Source organism: Corylus avellana, chromosome 5 (assembly GCF_965113065.1).
Source record: "Corylus avellana chromosome 5, dhCorAvel1.hap1.2, whole genome shotgun sequence".
In the NCBI taxonomy this organism is placed as follows: Eukaryota; Viridiplantae; Streptophyta; class Magnoliopsida; order Fagales; family Betulaceae; genus Corylus; species Corylus avellana.
This window is the reverse complement of record NC_142494.1, coordinates 24,856,785-24,881,446: the sequence shown is the minus strand read 5'-3', so window position 1 is coordinate 24,881,446 and position 24,662 is coordinate 24,856,785. Positions and strand designations below refer to the sequence as shown.

The following is a 24,662-nucleotide window of genomic DNA, read 5'->3' as shown; positions in this document are numbered from 1 at the left end:
AAAGGTTTGCAAACATTAAGTGGTGATTTTTAGCTTGGTTTAATGGTTTTACTCAAAAGCTGGGTCCATTATCCGACAACTCTTTTAGTCATGACAACTAAATATTGTGCGTATCGCAATATTCAACATATATGTTGATTGCGATACGCACAATATAGACATGACAGTTATCTGTCTTAGTAATAGTTAAGTTAGTATGGTTTAGGAAATTGGATATTCTCTTTAATTAGTGGCTTATTGCTCTAAAAGGTATCTCCTTGTGGCATCAATTTCTGGTTTGGTTTGAAAAATAACTTGTAGATCAATCACGCCACCAAAGAGAGGATCCAATTTCCTTGTAGGAAGGGCAGCCATGATGCCCATGTAGGAGGGGCACACAATTCGGACTATAACTACTCTTAGATTTAAAATTTTAAATGATATGACACCACGTACACGATTAAATACAATATAATAAAATATATACCATAAAATTTATGATCCCTATTTTGTTTGAATGGTTGTAAAAGAAGAGGAAGCGGGGTGAGTGAGTTGAAAACCATACTCTATGTGACAAGTGGCTTATTTTGATGTGCGATTATTTTTTAAAGTTGGTCATACCGACTCCCCAACAACATTCATCTTGCCGCAAAGTATGCACAATTTCTAATGTGTCACCTTCTACATGTTCGATCCCAGATCTCTTTCAAATTTTACCGCCTTCCATGCTACCATGGCCTTAATTACTGTTGAATTGATGATTATGTAAAAAAATTCCTTCGTATTATTCTTCAAACTCTATGTAGCGTGATTAAACTCTTTCACCAAGTCTTGAGCGCATCTAACTAAATGAGAAGAGTGTATAAGATCGTCTTCGTTGACTACTGTATTTTTACATATCAAATTCTTCATCCTCTACTTTCTCCATATTTCTTTTGCATTATATATATATATATATATATATATATATATATATGCGCATACATCAATTTTCGACAGATAACTTCAAATAATATGGCCAATTAATGGTGTTGCTGCTAGCTAGCTTGCCAACCTACAAATAGGACAAAAGGGACCATGCACAAGCAATCTTTTCAAAGATTCTTCTTTGTTATTAAATTTCTCAAAACTAATCTATATCAAGCTCACCAAGTTTATATGGTTAATTGATCAAGTTAATCCAATCTTATATGCTTAATTGTCTCAAACTTTGGCACTCTTGTCCTTCAAAAACACAATATACATAAAGTGGGTGGGATGCTTGAACTTGAAGGATATATATATATATATATATATATATATATATATATATATATATATATCTCGGATTCCTCATTATTATATATTGGAATTTTTAATAGAATTTTATTATCTTCCCTTTAATCCTTTCCCTAGAATGAATGGCCATATAAAATATCCAATAACATGGAGGTAATAAGCATATTTTTTAGGAGTGATTAATAAAATTAAATTTTGTTACGTAAAAGATATTTGTGAGTTAATCTGTCCATAATAAGAAAGGGATTAACGTACGGAAGAAGATAAGGTACTCAGGTTACCAGGAAACCAACAGCAAATGGGACAACCGTCTTGAATGGATGTAATGTTCCTGATTGATTAATAAGAATTGATCCATTGACACGTGTTACCGTTTGATGAACTCTGTCTCCGTCCAAATAAGGTGGGACCAAGCTGGTAAATATCGAAGCGGTGGACGCTTGTTATATATACTAGCAGTGTGGGATGGGTTGGATACACGCACCAATATTGCTAGATCTCTTTCATAGATAGGCCAGGCAACAGATTTGAGAATGAAGAAGGCATCTTGTGCTGCGCTTTTTGTGGTGGTGGTGGTAGCTGTGCTTCTATGCGAAGCAACGCCGACGGCAGAGGCAGTGACATGCACTCCGACGGAGTTGAGCCCATGCCTACCGGCCATCACGTCGTCGGCGAGGCCATCTAGCAGTTGTTGCAGCAAGTTGAAGGAACAGAAACCATGCCTCTGTGGGTACTTGAAAAATCCAAACCTCAAGCAGTATGTTAATTCTCCTGGTGCCAAAAAGGTTCTTAGCACTTGTGGTGTTCCCCTCCCTAATTGTTAATTAGCTAGCTGATCAAAACTTTACTATTGCCTTTGGACTACTCTGTACGTGTACTAAGAATATCAATAATTCTCAGTATTAAAAAAAAAAAAGAGAAAAAAAAAAAATAGTATATATCAATAGTGAATAATGCAGTTCAGGAGAACTGGTCAAAACGAATGATTTCAAATGATGAAATCCTTTGTATGCTTTTATCTATATATGAGTAATGAATAATGTTCTACTATGTATGGTACTTTATTGGACATGAATGGGCCTCTCTCTCTTTTTTTTTTTTTTTTTTTTTTGGGCAAATACAGTAAAGGGAGATATATGATGAGGGCTCATTAAGATTATTAATCTGATTCAGTATACAAAATGGGAATGCTTCCAATCATGATCATTAATAGAGTGGAGATGATCCATCTACTTAATTATGTGCAGATAAATTGAGTGTTGCACTTGTTGATTTTGACAAAATCTTCCCCTTGGGCATTATGCCTTGGTTTGGGTGATGATATTCACCTCAGATGAAGTGAGAGCTTGGGGAGGTGGGAGGTAAAAGGCAATCGATTCTCTAAAGGCTAACGTGACAATGTTTATCAGCCTTTTAGATAAATTATTATTAAAAAATATATATATTAAAAGACTAATAAAGAAATAAAAATGTAATATATAGCATTACTCTTGAATTTATATATAGGTGGTAAACTCAAACTCTCAATCATACACTTGGAAATTTTCTTGATAGATTTCTCCTAAGTTTCTCCATTTCCCATCTTCATTTTCGTAATCGTGTTAGGTAGGTTTATCGATGAGCAAGTGGCCGACATAATGTGAGAAAATTAAAATCCAATTTGATTGGTCGTGTTTATGAAAGTTAATTTTCTTTTAAGTCAAGAAAACATCTTTCTTTGTCGTGTGAAACGGTAGAAACTTGTAATTCACATCCATGACAGGGACTTATGACATGTGTATTTTGTTTCATCCATAACATTGTCTGGTTTTTTTCTCCCTATTCAACGAAAGGTAGGGACCATCAACATTCAACCACGTACATTACGATGAGGGTTACGTAAGGCTACCTGGATGGAGCCAAACCACCGACAGTCTGAATCCCATTTAGCCATAAGAAATTTTTTTTAGCTTGAAAATCACTTTTTTGCCCTAAAAATAGTTTAAAATCGCTTGTTTTGGGAAAACTTGAAAATGATGTTTTTCTAAAAATCTTTTTAAGGCTTTTACGATAGACAAAAATTATATATTTTTCAAGGCAATTCTAAACAAGTTCTCTATACTTAAATTTGATACCAAAGGAATGTGACAACCAATTCATGCTAATAAGGCCTCTTTGCCTTCAAATGACCTTCAAGGAATTCAAGCAACAATATTGAAACAGACAATTGTGACATTTGAGACCCACACTCCTTTGCCTTACATAATGAATGACATGACAATGTGGACAAGTCCAGGGGGTCCCTTCCCTCCATCTCCACATGTAATCAGGTTAGTAAATAAGGGATAGAGACAATTCTTGGCACGTCCAAGGGGTCACTTTGCTCCATCTCCACCCGTAATCAGGCTATTGAATAGGGGATTAAGACAATTTTTAAAGTAATGGAGACAATTTTTGACACGTCCAAAGGGTCACCTCGCTCCATCTCCACCCGTAATCAGGCTAGTGAATAAGGGATAGAGACAATTTTTGACACGAATAATAAACTTAATAGAAAATTAACGGGTTATAGTTAATGAGTTTAACCTGTTTAATTAAATTGATCAGGTTAAAGTTAACTTATATCATCTTATATCTATATTTTGATATAACCTAAATTCAATAACGCGAAATTGGATCGCTACCCTTAAAATCAACCATTTCTAGAAGGGGAGTTTGAATTTGTGACCCGAATAGATCTAGAAGGTTCAATGGTTGGTTGTGAATACAAAAGATTCGAACAGGTTTGCAAACATGATATGGTCAGTACGTGTCAAATCTGTTTTCTTCACTCGGTGGCTTTTTGCCAGCTGTGAATGAATGATACATTTTTAATCTTCTCAGGACTGGATCTGACTTCAAGTCAATGCTTGAACGTGAAGAGTAGTTTCAATTTGGATCAGGATTTCCGGTAATGATCAAAAATTGTCCATCAGCTTTTTCTTAAATCTCGGTCATCTAATTTCATCCGGTAGCTACAATTTTCCGCGTGTCCTAACTAAAAATAAATAATAAAATATTATTTATTTTAAAAAAATATTATAAAACAAAATATTAAAATATTAAAATTAAAAATTAAAAAAATTGGGGTGCCCGAAGCCACTCCCATGGCCCTAGGGGGTGGTTCGGCCACCCCCAACTGGCTGCTGGGGTGAGCCGAAACCACCCCCATGGCCTATGGGGGTGGCTTCGGCTTCCTCCAATTAACCGGTCCCTGGGGGTGGCCGAAGCCACCCCATGGCCATAGGAGGTGGTTCTTAATTTTTGGGTTTTGGCCATGGGAGGTGGCGCCACCCCCAACCGGCCCCTGGGGGTGGCGGGCTACCCTAGTTTTTTTAATTTTTAATTTTAATATTTTTTTTAAAAAAATAAATAAATAATATTTTATTATTTATCTTTAGTTTGTACACGTGGCAAAATTATGGCTGTTGGATGACATTGGATGGTTAAGATTTGAGAAAAAGCTTATGGACAATTTTTGGCGAGGATCCTGATCCTTCGAATTTGTGATTTAAAAAAATTATGATTTAAAAATAGTAATTTTAAGCGTGCATTTAAAAGAATGAATCTTTTTTTATGTGATTTGAAAGCAATTTTTTTAAAAAAAAATTCACTTTCAACTAATACATTTTATGTAATTTTATTTAAAATTGCACTTTTTGTTTGTAAAATCGTAATATATATTTAGATCACTAAAAAAATGTTATAATGTTTATGATTTTTTTTTTTTTTTAAAAAAAAAACAGAATTCAAATGTATCATGATTACAACAGAAAGTTAGTGCAAACTCTAATGACCCATTTTTAAGTAATTAATATACGACATGGTGTTGCTGATCCGTATCTAATCATGGAAAAAGAATAAAAATTTGAGGGGCAAATGGGAAGAGGATGATTCGTCAAGCCCACCTCCGGCCAGTCCCATCGAATATGTATTAAAAAGTTAAGATAATGCGTTTAATTAAATTGCAATGGGTCAATAAGAAATCACTGCAATTTCAGTGGATCAGGATTTTTTTTAAGGACTTTCAGTTTTTGAAATTTTAGATTTAAATCGTCAATTTTTTATTCAATGATCATTGTTTTGCCATGTGTCTCACTACTAATAAAATAATAAAATAATAAATATTTTATTAGTAGTAGGATACATGGCAGAACAATGATCTTTAAATAAAAAATAGACAGCCTAAATCTGAAATTTTAGAAACTAAAATTCTCTTAAAAATTTCAGTGGATCTGACAATTTGTTAGCTATATAAGCACATTTGCTGCGGATAACACAATATATGATTGGTCTACAAGTCATTAAAAAAAAAAAAAAAAGAAGATTTTTCTTTGTGATTAAATTAAATTGATGTGCCAAAATGTACACGTCAATGGGAAGAAAAAAGAGCAAACACGTACACATTCTCTTCTCTTTAAATTTCTCAAAACTAGCATAAATCTCTCCTGAATTTACGCCGCCAGTCTCACAGTCTAACCTTTGTTTGGTTGAATTTATAAGGCCTTGGCCACGTGTATATTAGCAGTGTGGGAGGCCTGTTGTCACGGCCCTAATGTGGCTGTGGTGTGGCAGCAGGGGCATGAGTGCTTTGCACCCCTGCTGGCCACTAAGCCAAGGCATGAAGGGGCATGCCTAGGTTGAGGATGATGCTTGGAGAAGGCTAAAGCTTGCTGCAAAGGATCAAGGGTGGTAGCCCATGCACTGTCAAGGTGCTTGGGCATGTTGCTGTTGGCCCAAGAGCTGCTGTGGGGCGCATGGATTGCTGGGATGGCTTGTGTGAGTGGGCTGGGCGTGACCCAGGCCCTTGTATGCTTGACTGTCTGGACCATGGTGCAGTATGCTGCTGAGAGGGGCCACATGGCGCCCCAGGATGCCTTTGAGTTATGCTGGAAAATGCCTGCAGGCAGTGGCCACGTGGTGGCACTGTCCTGCCCAAGTGATGGTGCTGTTGAGCATGGTGTGGCTTGCTGGATCAGCCACATGGTGCCCTTGCCTTGTTCAAGAAGACCTGCTGTGCCAGGGTGCTATGATTGCCTTGCAGTGGAGTTGGAAGGCTGAAAGACCTTGAGTGTAGCAGTGGGATGGTGTGGGGCGCTGGCCAAGCCCCATGGCTGATCATTGCCTGCTACAGTGGGCAGAGTGGTGTTCTGCCTTGCCTGCAGGACTTGGACAAGTGGCAGGAAACTTGCTGGGCCTCAATGGTGCAGTTGATGCTTGCAGAAGAGCTGCAAGGGCTGCCTTGTGGCAGCAAGCTAAGCAAGGGGTTGGCTGGATTCAAATGGACCAAGGAGCATGGTCCAGGTGGCAGGCTGCTTACTGGAGGAGACCATGTTGCACCATGCTGTGGGCTGCATCCAGGTGGCAGCCCACTGCAGCAAAGCATGCTACAAATGAGTTGCCTTGTAGCAGTATTAGCTGATGGTGTTGGCTGAATTCGAATGGACCAAGGAGCATGGTCCAGGTGGCTGGTTGCTTGCTGGAAATGGTGAAGCTGCAACAGGCAGTGGGCTGGAGCCAGGTGGCAGCCCACTGCAGCAAAGCCATTCCTCCTGATGGCTACAAGTTGGCTGCCTTGTGGCAGTGCACAAGCTGAAGGGGTTGGACGAATTCAAATGGGCCAAGGGGGCCTGCAACACGTGGTTGGCTGGTGCAGGGCATGCTGAAGAGAGGCAGCATGCCTATTGGTAGCTACATTGGGTGCAGTGGGCTGGAGCCAGGTGGCAGCCCACTGCCATGAGTTGAGAACCATGCTGGGGCTTATTTAAGCAAGGCATGGCTGCTTGATGGAGCAGCTGGAGAGTACAGAAAAGCTAAGAGAGAAAGCTTGGCTGTAGCTTGAGAGCTCAAAGTGAGCTGAAGGAGTACCAAGGGCAGAGAAGGCTTGTGAATGCTGGAGACTGCCGAAATGCTGCTGGAGGCCGAAGTTGCTTGCTGCTAGAAGGGAGACTCTGGTTGCTTGTAACAGACAAGTGTTGTGGAAGAGGGCCACACACTTGGGGGAGTGCTGAGTGACTTTGTAGTGAGAAACAGTGGGCTGTGTGAGAGTTTCATTGTTGTCTTGTAAAGCCTTGGTGGCTGGGTCATTCATGTATCTCTTGTAAGCCTTAGGGCCGAGTTGGTGTTGAGACTAAGGGCTCCAAAGTGTGCTGTGGACCCTAGTCCGTCTTTGTACAGATTCGTTGAGTGAATTGTAAAGGTTGGGAGGTGTTGCTCCCGTAAAAAGTAAGTGTGCTGTGCTTGTGCTGTGCTTGGCTTTCCACTAACCTCAGTTGGTGAGGGTGAGTTGGCTGCCTAAGGCGCTGTGTGGTGCGTTGCTTAGGGCCATCACGTGGCTGGTTGAAGGTGAAAAATTAGCCCTGTGACACCTGTTCTATCCCATAGGGGGTCACAAATTTGAGGATGAAGAAGGCATCTGGTGCTGCACTTTGTGCGGTGGTGGTGGTGGTAGCTGTGCTTCTATGTGAAGCACCGCTGACGGCAAAGGCAGCAGTGACATGCAATCCCTTGGAGTTGAGCTCATGCTTACCGGCAATCACGTCGTCGGCACAGCCATCTACCACTTGCTGCGGCAAGTTGAGGGAACAGAGACCATGCCTCTGTGGGTACATCAAAAATCCAAACCTCAAGCAGTATGTTGGTTCTCCTGGTGCCAAAAAGGTTGCCAGCACTTGTGGGGTTTCCATCCCTCGTTGTTAGCTCTAAACTTTATTGCCTTTGGAATCAATAATGTACTAAGAATATCAATAATATAATAATGCAGTTCAGGAGAACTAGTAAAATGAATGATGATTACCTTTGTATGATTTGATCATCTATGTGTGTAATGAATAATTTTCACCCAGGAATAATGTTACTTTTTTTTGGACAACATGGGTGTCTCTCTCTCTAGAAACTGATATACCTGTAATCAGGGACGGAGCTAAAAATTAATATAGCCGAGGGCTAATAGGCAAAAAAATTTTTTTAAAAAAAAAGCCTTATAAATTGTATTTTAACCTTAATTTTTTTTTTCCTTGTGAATTTGGGGGCATGGCTTATACCAGCCCCCATTCCTCCGTCCCTGCATATAATGAATTTGAATTTATATGTTGGTGGTATAAACTCTCAATCTCACACACACATACACACACACACATATATATATATATATATATATATATATATATATATATATGGGCAAATACAGTAAAGGGAGAGAGAATTGAATCGGATTGATTAGTATACAAAATGCATGCATGGGAACGCTTATGGTCATCATTAGAGTGGAGATGATCCATTTAGATTTGTAAATTAAGTTCATTTTCTTTTAAGTTGGCCTCAAATAGTAGAAAGTTGTAATTTACATCCATGAGAGAGACTTGTGACTTGGATATTTTGTTTCATTCTCAACAAATTCCATAACATTGTTTTCTTCTTCTTCTTTTTTTCCCCTTATTAAGCGGAAAGGAAGGAGAAGAACAAATGGATTATGTTACAAGCATAGAGCCCAATAAGGATAATAGTCTATTATAGTATATTTTCTATTTTCAATAAGGAAGGTTGTGCTCCATTTACGTAGCTAGATTAATTATTTTACAATTCCAATAAGGAGTAATATTCTCTGTTTTAGGGTTTTAGGGAGATTCTCCTAGTTTGGGAAGTAGAGGGAAATATCTCCTAGTAGGGAAAGCATTTGTAGTGATCATCAGTGTCTTATGAGATTTGGTCTTTGTAACCTTATTTAAACCTCACGTTGGATGAATGAAAGGCAAGCAAAGTTAATTCCTCAAACCTAGTGTTTGAAAGAGGCTAAGGATCCTTTCTAAAATCCTTGCTATCTCTCAATTAGCAACCATAGGCAAGAAGGTGCAAGACCCGGCTTCGTTTCTTGTCGAAGCACGAGTAACACGATCTGTTATGAATTCTCGTAACAGATTAGGGGGATTATCAACCACATTAAGAGAACAAGCACCAGTTTCTCTAAATTCAATTTTATTCTTCAAATATTTAAATATAGGAAAATTTTCTAAAAAACCATGCATGCAAAAAACTCTCTTAGTTAGTGTTTCCTAACCTATGAAAACACCAAGAGAACCGAAAGTGCTTCCTTAACTTTACTTTAATATTAAAAAAAAATATTTCGTCTCTTTTGATCTCTTTCCCCTATCATTTATTTAAAAGAATATTTATATGGTTTTCGCTTTACTTTCTCTTTTCCCTATGATTTATTTGAAATACTATTTAAATAGTATAGGAAAATGATAAAGGAAGCTATTGTGAAGTTTATTTAAATAAGAAATTGTAAAAAGTAGTTTTGTTCTATAAATTTAAGAAAAATATAAAGAAATTTTTGCTAGTACTCTTACGAAGAATAGCTCTCGAGGGTAAAGTTGCCATCAGGAGAGAGCAAAACCACTGACAATCTGTAGCCCATTTAGCTAGATGATGGGCTTAAAGAAGAGCCTTCATCGGTACCGCAATAAAAGCACTAGCAACAGACTTCATAAATTTATTTGGAATAGAATATCCATTTAGTGTAAAATGATGGGTAATATTGTAAATTTTGTCCTTCAACTTTAATGCTAAGACAATATTACCCCTTATTTTACACTAAATGGATACGCTCCATTTCAAATAAAATGGAGAGGATCCTATTCCAATTTTATTCTCTTAAATGTAGGGAAAAATTTTAAAAGCCTCCTGTGACTCCTTTAATGTTCCCTAAACCAATGAAACTCAAGGAAATCTAGAATAATACTTTTGCTTCCCTTACCCATTATTTTAATAAAATAAAATAAAAATAAAAATAAAAAAGCCTTTTCTTTTCTCTATCTTTTTTCTAACATTTATTTGAAAGAATATTTAAATGACTTGCTATAACAACATGCAATAATCAGACAATTCTTGTAACACCCCCAACCCGTTTGGAATGGGTTTGTCACTTTTCCTCTTTTACAATAAATTTTTTTGCAAAAATCTATAAGGTCTATTATAGTACTTAACTATGAAATTATGCTGATACACTTACTAAAAATACATTGTAGTACTACGACTGTAAAATCAATAATTAATCCTGCCCCTATTTCGGCCTTTTATTCCAACTTGCTTTCTACCTGAAAGCAAAACGTAAAACTGAATGAGCCCAAATGAGCCTAGTGAATAAATTCGTAACCATAAATAGTTGAGTAAATTTTGTTTTCAGAATAAAATGGTTTCCTTTTGAAATCGTATCATGCACATCAAAATATATATGCAAACCAGCCATAACGATTTACATATGCATTCGTCTCATACCAGTCACATATGTATATTGATGCGTTTAGCAATAAAACATCATAAATCATCAAAAACAATTGCTTCATTATCTCATAATATGGCCCATATACACTGCTATCCCCGTGTACTAGGGTTGCGCTGCCCTTGCGACCGTGACAGCGGCTGTGGCCACAGCCCTGCCCCTCCGCCAATTAACTTTGAGTGCACCCGGCAGACTGTTGATGGAATACCACCTTGTGTCAAAGCCTCCTTCAATGGTTGCGCCTTCATCCGAGTATCGGTATAAAACTCTGTTCTTTCTTATTTCTCTTGAAGCCAAAAATACTCTCCTCCATACATGTGCCATCATTTTATAATTTTTATCTCATTTCTTGTATTTCTCTTCTTCTTATAATCATCATTTGCTCAAAATTTCTTTTCTCAAATTTGGACATTTTTCCAAAAATCAACTTTTTGTATTTAGAAAGCACTTTTTTATAAATAGAAGCTTTTCTAAATAATTCTTTTACATCAATAACTTCTCTTTTCAAAGTTATTTATAAATCTTTCATGCATATAACATAACTCCATAATATGTAAATAAAATAATCATATACAGTTTGATACAAAATATATAAATAGCATGGTATGATAACTTTAAAAAGGGTAGATGATTTACTTGCTTCTAGACTGCGGCTAAGAGCAGTCATTTAACAATTAGTTAATCGCCTTTGAAAATCTAGTTGTTTCACTCTGGCTAACAACCACTAAATTAATAACAACTTATAATTAAACTCTCTTCTCTAACGGACTGATCAGTCCGTCTCCCTCTCCCTCTCTGATTCTGCTCTTCTCTCTCTTTAACTCGTTGCCTCTCGCCTTTTCTCTCCCTTCGTTCTCGCTCTCTTGCTCTCTGTCTCTCTTGTTGTCTCCCTTTATCTCTCGCCATCATCCGCCAGCAATCAGTGAGTGTGCTTGAGTGGGAGGTGTGTGAGACGAGGAGGAAGAGACAGAGAGAAAAATAAAAGATAAACAAATGGGAGTGGTAGGGAGCTGTACGTGTGGGAGAGGAGGAAGGAGAAAAGAAAGAAAAGAGAGGGAAAAAGAAAGGAGAAAAAGAAGAAAGGGGGGAGCAACGTGGACCGTCGCGAGGAAAAATGGGAAAAAGTGAAGAAAAGAAAGAAAAGAAGAGAGAAAGTGGATGATGAGCTGTATGCGGATAATACGAGGAATGATAGAGATATAATTTTTGGACATAAATTAAAATAAAAAATAAAGTTACTATTTTAAAAAACAAAAAAAAAAATAATTTTGAAGCAATAACATCGTATATGGGTTTTTTTTTAAAAAAAAAAAATTGTATTTTTCTTTAGAAAAATTGTCGTTTCTTTTATAAAAAAATGGTCATTATTATGAAAAAAAAATACCATTTAAAAAAAAGAAAGAAAAACAAATAAAAAAAGGACAACATAGGATGTTCTCTCATAAAAATCAAGGCTTAGGATGTAATAATCTCAGACCAATACTTATACCCATAATATTCACATAAACTCATCATTTCCTCACGAAAATATTCTTACCTAATATGAATATTAAAATAATAGTATTATCAAATTAATCTCTCTTTATATGAAGATTTTAAAAATTTGGGGCACTACAATCTTTCCTCATTATTGAAATTTCGTCATCGAAATTAAAGCCTACAAATTATCGCCTAACTTCAAATTGTGCAACTCAGATTTTATATTTCTTTCAAAGCCTACAAATTATCGCCTAACTTCAAATTGTGCAACTCATATTTAATATTGCTTTCAATCATTCATCATAGTTTACACTAGAAATCTTATCTCAAAATCTTTTCCAGAAAAATTATTCTTTAATCAACCTCAATAACATACAATTGAAATATTTATCCTACTATGTAAGGCGGCTTATACGTACACCTTTATATAAATCATCTAGTTCTTTTTACATCTCATTTACTAACTCTCCTGTCAGGTCCTAAACCATCAAATCAAAAAAATTATGTGATTATTAATTCATACCTCAAAATATCATAATCCTCTTTGCAAGCTCACAATGGTTTCCTCGGTCTTATTTAATCAATCTTATCAAAGACTGTGTAAAATAATATCTTTCCTATATTTATTTGTCTCTTAATATTTCAAATCATGTACACGAAGTATCAATATGATGCTTAGTTAACTATCAACATTATCACCTCATAAATATACAAACGTAATAGGTATCAACATTCTACAATTTATATCTCCAAAGGTATCATTACATAATTATACCTCAAAAGTGACATTATATAACTTTATCCAAAATACATAACCATTTCTATTTCCTTATCTTAAATCTTGTGTTGATGCTGCAATTTTCGTGGAAATCTTTCTGTACTACAACATCTATACTTGCTAAATCATAAATGGGTAAAAGAAACTCATGAATATTATTCCAACTCAATCAAAATACAACTATTACAGAAACAACATAAGATTCTCATCTATTCTCGATTAATAAATGTTAATTCTTGCTGCGTTCTAGAGATGAAAAATTTAATAAGCAAGCAAGACATGATATGGGTAAGTTTTCAAGCTAGGAGTTCCAAGACACCCATGTTAGATGTTCTCCCTCTTCAGTCTTGCAAAGTCAAGAAATGAAAAAAATAGAGACAAATAGTCTTGTTGTAATCTAGAAATGAAGATTTGATAAGTATTTTAGGACATGATATAGTGTGATACCTTATTGAGACTTTCAAGACACCCAGATAACCATATTGCATGGATGCTCTATCTCTTCTGTCATTTAAGGGTACTCAAAGAAAAGAGAGATATTTAGCCTGAGAAGCATGATCAAAGATAATCTTGCTTCTATGGTCCTCTTCTGGGAGCATAAAATGTGGGGTTTATGAATCAATTTGTGATACTACATCTTTCTTCTGATAAGTGATGCTAAATTGTAACCAAAAGAAGAAGTGGAACTTTCATAAGTGAAAGATTATGAATCTGAAGCGTCTGCGTTGCAATGGAGAAGGGGATTGAATGTATATAGGATAGATTCTTGGGAGTGAATGAGCGCGCGTGATGCGTGTTGGCAAGCCATTCCAATTCTGCTGCCCACACGTGGATTTCAAAGTCGTTAGGAAAAAAATAGGAAAGTTTGAAATTAAGCACCGAATGGAACTCAAACGTTCAAAAAGTCGTGTCAGTTTGAAATTATGAGGGGAAACGATCCGTAAATAACTAAAACTTTTTGACAAAAAAATTTGAGGCTCGAGGACCTCTGTGTGACAGGTGGCTTTTTTTTTGTGTGTGATTATTATTTTAAGTTGGTCATACCGGCTCCAACAACATTCATCATGCCACAAAGTATGCACAATTTCTAAGAGCACTCTTTGTAACCTCACCAAGATTATTTTTTTGCTTATTTTGGTTAGGCAATTTAATCAAAATGGCCTAAGTGTTCACTTTTGAGCCTCACTACTTTTAACAAACAAAAAAAGTAGTGAGGTGAACAGTATTCATCAAATTTAAAAATTATTATTCACTTACCTATTGATTAAATAACTCATTTCCTTCTCTTTCTTTTTACTTTTCGTTTTTCTCCCTTCCTTTAATAGTTAAAAAAAAGAATAAACAAATATTTGAAAAATAATATTTAATTAAATAGAATAGTAAAAGTAGATTGTTAAAATAATGAGGCTACTGGGATGTTCTAAAAAAATAAATTCTTAAAATAACTAAAAGTGTACTTTAATTATTTTTGTGAGTAAAAATTGGTGAGACTACTAAGAATACTCTAACGTGACACCTTCTACATGTTGGATCTCCATATCTCATTCAAATTCTACCACCTTTCATGCTGCCACAGCCTTAATTACTATTGGATTGATTGTATAAGATTTTGTAGTACAAATAGTCAAATAGATGCCAATTTATTAATTACCCTCATAGTCTCTGACAATGAGTACCCCCACTTCCATCTTCTTTTGAATTTTATTTATCATTGCATCCCAATTCACTTTTGCTACCCTAACGTGTGGTTTTTTCCATCTCAACTTATTATTATTTTTAAATAAAATAAAATTCTTCTATGTTATTCTTCAAACTCTATGTAGGGTGATTAAACTCCTTCACTGAGCGCATTTGACTAAATGAGAAGGGTGTATAATTAAGATTCGTCTCCATTGATACTGTATTTCTACGAAGCCAAATCTTTTTAGCTATTGTTGCCTACATATCAAATTCTTCATCTTCTACTTTCTCCATATAGCTTTTCTAATAGAAAAAGCAAATCATCTTCATCACTTGGATACTTCTAGATATTTCTTTTGCATTATGCGCATACATCAATCAACTTCAAATAATATGGCCAATGGTTTTGCTGGTAGCCAGCCAGCCCAATAATAGGACAAAAGGGATCATCCACATGCAATCTTTTCAAAGATTGTTATTTGTTATTAAAACGATCTGGTTAATAGATCAAGTTAATCTACTCGTAATTATCAAGCTCAGCATAACTATTATCAACCTCACCAAATTTCTCAAAACGAGACAACCTTTCCCTGAACAGTCTTGAATGGATGTAATGGTCCTGATTGAATAGTAAGAATTGATCCATAGACACGTGTTACCGTTTGATGAACTCCATCTCCGTCCAAATAAGGTGGGACCAAGCTGGTAAATATCGAAGCGGTGGGCGCTTGTTATATATTAGGAGTGTGGGATGGCTTGGACACACACACGCACCATATTGCTAGATCTCTTTCATAGATAGGCAACAAATTTGAGAATGAAGAAGGCATCTTGTGCTGCGCTTTTTGCTGTGGTGGTGGTAGCTGTGCTTCTATGCGAAGCACCGCTGACGGCAAAGGCAGTGACATGCAATCCGACGGAGTTGAGCTCGTGCGCATCGGCCATCTTTTTCTCGGCACCGCCAACTGACGCATGTTGCGCCAAGTTGAAGGAACAGACACCATGCTTCTGTGAGTACATCAATAATCCAGAGTACGGGCAGCTAGTTAATTCTCCTGCTGCCAGAATGGTTGCTAGCAAGTGTGGCGTTACCATCCCAAGTAATTGTTAGCTGAAAAGTGTACTCAAAATATCAATAATTAATAATTCTCAGTAATAACATGAAATAAAGAATCTCTCTCTATATATATATATAGTGAATAATGTAGTTCAGGAGATCGAACTACTAAAATGAATGATGAATATATACCTTTGTGTGATTTCATCTATATGTGTAATGAATAGTCTTCTACAATGAGTGTTACTTTGTTGGATGTGGTATCGAAGCCAGAGGTTCTAAGTTTGAATCTCGATTCCATTAATTTAACTGAAATTAAATATTTTATGAGTTATACCTTACCTATTAAAAATGAGATGTTAAGTCCACATGTGAAAAGGGAGAGAGATGATGGGGACTTGAGATTAAGAGTATTAATCGGATTCAGTATACAAAATGGGAATGGTTCCAATCATGATCATTAATAGAGTGGAGATGATCCATCTACTTAATTATGTGCAGATAAATTGACACCAGCTAGGATGAATGTTGCAGTTGTTCATTTTGACAAGAACTTCCCCTAATTAGGGCATTATTGTTAGGAAATTAATCCTAATTCTCAAGACCCGTGAGATGCGAAAAATAAGAAGAATGTGGAATAACAAAGATTAGGCAATCAAATCACACACGACACAAAGATTTAAGTGGTTTGGCTTAACAAGTTTACATCCACTGGCGGAGACGACCCGGAGAAAATTCACTATCAAAAGGTGAGTACAAGAGAGTAACAGGGCGAGAAAACCACTCAAACCCAAAGCCCATTTTACACCTAATTCTCACTTTGCCCAAAAAAAAAAAAAAAAAAAAAACTCTCTTTTTCTTGGTGCTCTCACCTTTTCTTTCTCTCAATTGTTTTTGGCACACACAAATTCACCTTGTGCTTTGTTCCTTATATAGAAGCTTAACTCTCCTTTTACATGTTGGTTTAGGACTTCTACTATAAGTCAAACAAGGAGTCCAATTACACATAGGAGAAGGATTTCAAAACCCACATGTAAAGGAGCAAACCGGTTGAACCAAGAACCTCTCCTACTTGAAGAAGGAGAAACCATTGGGTCCCGCCATGACTTTTAATTCGAGTCATACTTAACAATTATGACTTGGTTTGGGTGATAATTAAGGATCTTAATTAAGCTCAGATGATGGATCTCATGAATCATCTCATCAATAATCACATACTTGAAAATTTTCTTGATAAATTTCTCCTAATTTTCTCCATATCCACATTCATATTTTCGGAATCTTGTTAAGTTTTGCCCCAGTGACGGGAGAACGTACAAGTGGTCGACATAATGGGAGAAAATTTAAATCCAATTTGATTGGTCTTGTTTATGAATTTGGATACAGAACCCCATGTCATTTAGCTAGACAGCTATTGCATGGTTATGTGTTCACAACCTGAAAGAAAATAAGAAAACACTCACTATGAACCTCTGGCCTCCAAAAGCTACGTTTGGCAAGGGGAGGTCCAGCACTGTAGCTGGAACGGCACTGTTCCAGCTACAGTGCAGAGCTGACATGTGGTCAGTTTTTTCATTTTTTTTTTTTTTTTTTTAAGCAAAATATTAAAAAGAAAAAAGAAAAAAAAAAGAAGAAAGAAAACAGAGGGGAAAGATGGGGTGGTTCCAGCCACCCCTTGGCCAAAATGGGGTGGCTGGACCACCCCATTTTTGGCCAGCCACCCCCTGGCCAATCTGGGGGTGGTCGAACCACCCCCGTGGCCAAGGGGGTGGTCCGGCCACCCCCTTGGCCCAAAAAAAAAAAAAAAAAAAAAAGGATCGGTGCATTGGGGGTGGCCGGACCACCCCCAAGGGGCTGGGGGTGGTTTCGGCCACCCCATACCGCCACGGGGGTGGTTCGACCACCCCCAGATCGGCCAGGGGGTGGCTGGAACCACCCCATCTTTCCCCTTTGTTTTTTTGTTTTTTTTTTTTTTTTAAAATATTTTGCTTAAAAAAAAAAAATAAAAAAATAAAAAAACTGACCAAATGTCAGCTCCGCACTGTAGCTGGAACAGTGCCGTTCCAGCTACAGTGCTGGACCTCCCCTTGCCAAACGTAGCTAAAGAGTCTTGCATAAAAAGGATCACAATGGCCCAAAAAAAAGAAAAATGTCTGACATCAAATAGTCCAAAAACACTATTTATTAAGTAGGGCAAACAATTTTAAATATAATGTGCAACCTCGATATAAATATAACATAAAATTAACGAATTGGAGTTGATGGGTTTGATCCATTTAACTATATATACGATGGGTTTGATCTGTTTAACTATATAGGTCCAGTTAGAGCTAACCTATATAATTTTATATATTCATGACACAACCCCGAACTTGACATATGACATGAGGGTTGGCAATTTTTGATAACCTACGAACTTGATACGAACTTAACACAAAACTACCATCAATCTCTCCTGAACTTACGCCGTCTAAGCTTCTTTTGGTTGAATTTGTAAGGCCTTGGGCACATATGTATTAGCAGTGTGGGAGGCCTTGCTCTATTCCATAGGGTCACAAATTTGAGGATGAAGAAGGCATCTGGTGCTGCACTTTGTGCGGTGGTGGTGGTAGCTGTGCTTCTATGTGAAGCACCGCTGGTGCCCACTAGCTGTGCTTCAACGTGAAGCACCGCTGGCGGCAAAGGGGGCAGTGACATGCAATCCCTTGGAGTTGATCTCATGCATACCGGCAATCACGTCGTCAGCACAGCCATCTACCACTTGCTGCGGCAAGTTGAGGGAACAGAGACCAAGCATCTGTGGGTACATCAAAAATCCAAACCTCAAACATTATGTTGGTTCTCCTGGTGCCAAAAAGGTTGCTAGCACTTGTGGGGTTTCCATCCCTCGTTGTTAGCTCAAAACTTTATTGCCTTTGGAGTCAGTAATGTACTAAAAATATCAAAAAGTGAATAATGCAGTTGAGGAGAACTAGTAAAACGAATGATGATTACCTTTGTATGATTTCATCTATATATATGTGTAATGAATAATTTTCTGCCATGAATGTTACTTTGTTGGACAATTGGAAAACATGGGTGTCTTTCTTTCACCAAAAACTGATATACCTCTAATAGGAACGGAGGCAGAAATTAATATATGTTTAGGCGAAAAAAAAAAAAAAAAAGGGCTTAAAAATTGTTTTCTAACCTTAAATTCTTTTTTTTATTGTGAATTGGGGGGACATGGCCTATACCGCCTCATTCCTCTGTCCATGTAATGAATTTGAATTTATATATAGGTGGTATAAACTCTCGACCATATACTTTTCGATCTTTTATGGGCAAATACAGTAAAGGGTGAGAATCAGATTCAGTATACAAAATGCGAATGCTTTTGGTCATCATTAGAGAGGAGATTATCCATTTAGTTATGTAAATTAAGTTCATTTTATTTTAAGTTGAGTACATCTTTCTTTTTGCCTCAAATAGTAGAAAGTTGTAATTTACATCCATGAGAGAGACTTATGACTTGGATATTTTGTTTCATCCTCAGCAAATTCCACAACATTGTCTTCTTCTTTTCTTTTTCTTTTTTTCTTTTTTTTCCCCTTATTAAACGGAAAGGAAGGAGAAGAACAAACGGATTAGGGGATCATCAACCACATTTAGAGAATAAGCACCAGCTTCTCTAAATTCAATTTTATTCTTTAAATATAGGAAAAATTTCTAAAAAAACCATGCAAAAGACTCTCTTGGCGTTTCCTAACCTATGAAAACGCCAAGAGAACCGAAAGTGCTTCCCTTAACTTTATTTTAAAATAAAAATATATATATATATTTCCTCTCCTTTTGATCTCTTTCCCCTCTCATTTATTTAAAAGAATATTTATATGGTTTTCGCTTTACTTTCTCTTTTCCCTAGTATTTATTTGAAATAATATTTAAATAGTATTGGAAAAGGATAAAGGAATTGCTATTGATCAAGGAATTGTATAAAATAGTTTTGGTCCTTAAATTTAAGAAAAATATAATGAAAATTATTGCTAGTACTCTTACAAAGAATAACTATTGAGTGTAAAGCTACGACCGGGAGGGAGCAAAACCATTGACAATCTGAAGCTCATTTAGCTGGACGATGGGCTTAAAGAAGAGCCTTCATGATACTGCAATAAAAGCATTAGCAATAAACTCCCTAAATTTTATTCCCTTAAATGTAGGGAAAACTTTTAAAAACCTCCTGCAGACTCCTTTAATATTTCCTAAACCAATTGAAAATCAAGGAAATTTAGAATGACGTGTTAACACTTTTGCTTCCTTACCATTATTTTAATAAAATAAAAAAAATAATAAAAAAAGCCTTTTCTTTTCTCTATCTTTTTTCTAACATTTATTTGAAAGAATATTTAAATCACTTCCTATAACAACATGCAATGATTAGACAGTACTTCTCAAGCAGTTCTTCTATGGAAGATCGACTTCGTTAAACGAATATGGAAGAGGAAGACAGTTCTGCAAGCAGTTCTTAATTAATAATAATTGAGAAATTCCAGCAGCTAATGGTCTAGGTTGTGTAATTTTCAACTTTCCCTAATAGTCTTTAATCAATGCAAAGGTCCGGATTTATTAGCTGGAATTCAATAGAGCTAATCAGTTATTAGGATTAATTCATGGATAAAAAAAAAGTAAAATCGTTCATTGTGGCATAAGTCCTTGAGAGCTCTAGCTAGCTAGTGTGGTAAGCAAAAATAACAAACCAATCTATTATCAACTTTTGTCCAAAATCTTAACGAATTTTGTTAGTGTGCCATGTTAAATCTATTAAAATGACATGTGTCCAACTTAATTATTGGCTTTAAAAAAACCAGTAGGAATTGCCACATGTCCACTTATATATATAACCACATATTATGTGAATTGGTGGTATATGTGGCAATTCCTACATGGTTTTTTTTTTTTTTTGGTAAAGTCCACATACCCCCCTTAAACTACCACCCAATTGATAATGTCTCATCCTAAACTTTTAATTGTGACAATGTCCCCTCCAAACTACTAGAACATTGTCAATTTCCACCCCAAGACAAGCAATAAGACAAAAATACCCCTATAGATTTCTCAATAAGACAAAAATACCCCTATAAATTCAAAAAAAAAAAATTGATTTAAAAAAATAAACAAAAAATTTTAATTTAAAAAAAAATAAACAAAAAATTTTTTTAAACAAAAATTTTTATTTTTATTTTTTTTAAAACGGAAATTTTTATTTAAAAAAAAAAACAAAAATTTTTATTTTTATTTTTTTTAAAACGGAAATTTTTATTTAAAAAAAAAAACTTTTTTTTTTATTTAGTTTTAAAAAAAAAAATTCATTTTATTATTAAACGAAAATTTTATTTTTTTTTAACATAAATTTTTATTTAAATAAAATTATAAAACAAAAATAAAAATAAAAAACGAAAATTTTCAATTTTTATGAAAAAAAAAAAAGAATCGAAATTTTTTTAATTTTTTTCTTATAAAATTGATTTAAAAAAAAAATTGGCCAACGTTTGGATTTTTATTTTTTTTGGTTAGTTTTATGTTTTTTCTAGAAGTTTTAGTTTTTTAAAAAAAAAAAAAAATTTACTAAGGGTAATTTCGTCATTGGGGGGAACATTGACAATTTTTGATAGTTTTGGGAGGGGGGGACATTGTCACAATTTAAAGTTTGGGAAGGACATTGTCAATTGAGTGGTAGTTTGAGGGGGTTATGTGGACTTTTCCCTTTTTTTTTTTTTTTTTTCGAAGTCGGTAATTAAATTGGACAAGTGTCGTTATATAATTGGATCTGATGTGGCAAACTAACAGAACCCGATAAAATTTTTTACCGAAGTTGATAGTAAGGGCTTATTTGTTATTTTTGAATACCATAAGGAGTTTTTGAAACATTTTTATACCACGTAAAGCTTATTGTAAATAAGTGTAACTATAATCACGGATTTTGCATTTTTTTTTTCCCTTAATTAATCGGTGGACCTTCACTTGACGCTCCTCTATATATATTATGTGTGTGGGAAGCCTTGGTCACATACACCCAATATTGCTCTCTTTCATAGATAGGCAACAAATTTGAGAATGAAGAAGGCATCTTGTGCTGCGCTTTTTGCGGTGGTGGTGGTGGCTGTGCTTCTATGCGAAGCACCGCGGACGGCAAAGGCAGTGACATGCAATCTGACGGAGTTGAGCTCATGCCTACCGGCCATCTTGTTATCTTCAACGCCAACTAGCACTTGTTGCGCCAAGTTGAAGGAACAGACACCATGCTTCTGTGAGTACATCAATACTCCAGAGTACGGGCAGTTTGTTAATTCTCCTGCTGCCAGAATGGTTGCTAGCAGCTGTGGCGTTACCATCCCAAGTAATTGTTAGCTGAAAAGTGTACTCAAATTATCAATAATTAATAATTCTCAGTAATAACATAAAATAAAGTATCTATATATATAGTGAATAATGTAGTTCAGGAGATAGAACTACTAAAATGAATGATGAATATATACCTTTGTATAGTTCATCTATATGTGTAATGAATAATTTTCTACAATGAATGTTACTTTATTGGACATGGATCTTTCTCTCTTTCTCTATAAACATATCGATTTACAAAGCCAGAGATTCTGAGTTTGAATTCCGATTCCATCAATTTAACTAAAATTAAATATTTTATGTATTAGATTTTATCTATTAAAAATGAGACTTTGAGTCCACATGTGAAAAATAATATTAAAATTTTCATTAAATGATTAAATTTATATATTCTCCTATAATAGAGCTAAGTAGGTGTCATATCTTGATTTAGCTCAAAAAAATTCTCGCAACCTACTACGTACGTACCTACAACTTGGATCTACCCCTAATCCTATTATTCCTATTGTACAAGAGTTTAAGAGTAGAAGTAGGTGCCATATCTTGATTTAGCTCAAGAAATGCCCCCAACCTACTTACTACCTACAACATATGCTTGCCTTTGCCTCTGCCTCTATAGTATGAGGGTATAAGAATATGTAAAAAAAAAAAAAAAAAAAGGGAAGTATAGAAAAAAAACAAAATTGCTCCTAAGGTACGTTACAATGTCACTTTTCTTAATAAATTATTTGCCTCCACCAGAAATAATATGCAAGAGGGTAACAACAAATATTTTTCTAGGATACAATGGAGCCCAAAAAACTTATGTATTTAATTGCGTTATGCACAAAATGAAATTAAAGCCAATATACCCTAAAATTTAGACCCCAATAATATGTTAAAATAATGAGAGCATCTTCTATACTGTTGTGGTAGAAAAGTGTGGTTTTCTACCACTAATCAGAAGTTGCCACGTAAGCCTATCATCCCAAGCGCTTACACTATGAAAAAAATATAATCACACCTGATTATACCAAATTTAAGTTAAAAAATGAATTAGTTTTTTTTTTTTTTCTATAAAAAAAAAAACAAAATTAAGTGCCCACATGGGCTGGGGTGGCCGGCGAGCCACCACAGATGTAGCCGGGTGGTTCGACGGTCAAGATCAGATCGCCCCAAGCACCAAGTGTGTGCCATCAAGGCGCCACTAGTGCCCACATGTGTGGGTGCTTTGCACCGTAGTAGTGTATAGCGTATACATCCAAGCTTTTTTAATAGCTTAAAGTAAGTTCGGCCTTATAAATGTCAACTCGGCTTTCTCTCTTTTTAATGTAATACTCTATTCATTTAATGCTGTTTAAAACCTTATATTTTAAAAGGTTAAAAACTTTTATAGTATCTGGGTTTTAATATTTTTATTTTTTCTCCTTAGGTTTTAAAACATGACAAATCTAGTACATCACATATGGGAAAAGACGGAATCGCTACCTCCGTTAGTTTTCGTCAGTTCCCCATTAACGGAAGTCCATGTGTCCTAAAAATTAAAAATAATTAAAAATACAAAAAATAATAATTAAAAATAATAAAATAATAATTAACAATTGTGCTTCTTTCCAAACTTTCTCAGCAGCCAAACAAAGTCCAACACTCGAAATCTTTGTTTTATTTTCTTTTCATCCATTGTCACCATCCTAATGCATCATTATTATTTACAAATAGTGGTACTAAAATAAAGCATTCAGACCGAAAGCTTAAGTCTTCCACGCTAATCTAATCAAAAAAAAAAAAAAGTCTTCCACGCTAAAGTCGAACTGGAAGCAGCAAATCTGAAGCTTTCGGACGAGGTTGGTTCTCAAGAGAGGTGCGCGACTTCTCCGGTCGCTGGTGTGCCGGAGACGATTCTCCCAAAACTGATTTCAAACTTTTCCCCTTCCATTCCTTCACCCTTCTGTCAATGATTGCCTTCCAGTCTCTGAGGAAACCATCAATTTTTGACTCAATGAAAAACACTTCAAAAAAGCTTATTGAACATGTCTAATACACAACGACACGTGATTTGAATTGGTGGTATATGACAATTCCTACATTTTTTTTTTCTTCTAATTTAGTAATTAAATTGGACATGTGTCATTATATAGTTGGACATGACGTAGTACACTAAGGAATTTTTTCAAAATTTTGCACGAAAGTTGATAATAAAGACTTATTTATTATTGGGGTAATTTCACTTACCCCATGAAGTTACATGCTTTTTGTAAACACCCCACAATATTCAAAGTTTCTCACTTTGGTGTATCGAACTTTGATTTCCTTCTACTTTTCGCCATTATAATTTTTTATTAAATCATAACAAAAAAGTGTAAAATTACTAAAATACCCTTATTGAAATTAATCATTATACTGTTTAAGTTAACTGCAATATGTAATTTAACCGTTTTTTTGGCGGTCGTCTTTAGCTCATAAAAAACAACTAAAATATTTTTTTATTAATAAAAAATTCTAAAGAACTGAAAAAATAAATAAATAAAAATTGGCTGGTCACTTCCCATAAAATTTCTGGTTCCGTCCATGACGAAAAGCTTTATTAGGGGTCGCCTCTGCTCTGGCTTATTTGCATCAAGAACGTGAAAACCAGGTGAAGTGGCTAGTGGAAGAAGACCCATTGTGAATGTTAAGAATATTACTTGTTATTTACTTCTTTAGGTATTATTAGTCTACTAGGTTTACCTTTTCTTATTCTACTAGGTTTACCT

General features: G+C 35.5%; 2 protein-coding genes and 3 pseudogenes across 2 annotated transcripts; all 5 read left to right on the top strand.

The window, feature by feature from the left end:
- Positions 1-1,723: 1,723 nt before the first annotated feature.
- On the top strand, positions 1,724-2,326 carry LOC132181511 (non-specific lipid-transfer protein 2). Its single transcript, XM_059594763.2, has one exon. The coding sequence runs from the start codon at positions 1,791-1,793 to the stop codon at positions 2,079-2,081; it is 291 nt and encodes a 96-aa protein (XP_059450746.1). The 5' UTR covers positions 1,724-1,790; the 3' UTR covers positions 2,082-2,326.
- A 5,323-nt stretch (positions 2,327-7,649) lies between these two features.
- Positions 7,650-8,076, top strand: LOC132183052 (non-specific lipid-transfer protein 2 pseudogene; annotated as a pseudogene).
- Positions 8,077-15,272: 7,196 nt separating this feature from the next.
- Positions 15,273-15,801, top strand: LOC148585965 (non-specific lipid-transfer protein 2 pseudogene; annotated as a pseudogene).
- Positions 15,802-18,115: 2,314 nt separating this feature from the next.
- On the top strand, positions 18,116-18,446 carry LOC148585964 (non-specific lipid-transfer protein 2-like). Its single transcript, XM_088516967.1, has 2 exons — positions 18,116-18,200; positions 18,241-18,446. Exons 1-2 carry the CDS (start codon positions 18,116-18,118, stop codon positions 18,444-18,446), a joined length of 291 nt encoding a protein of 96 aa, XP_088373093.1.
- A 3,164-nt stretch (positions 18,447-21,610) lies between these two features.
- LOC148585963 (putative non-specific lipid-transfer protein AKCS9 pseudogene) lies at positions 21,611-22,114 on the top strand (annotated as a pseudogene).
- Positions 22,115-24,662: the final 2,548 nt, after the last annotated feature.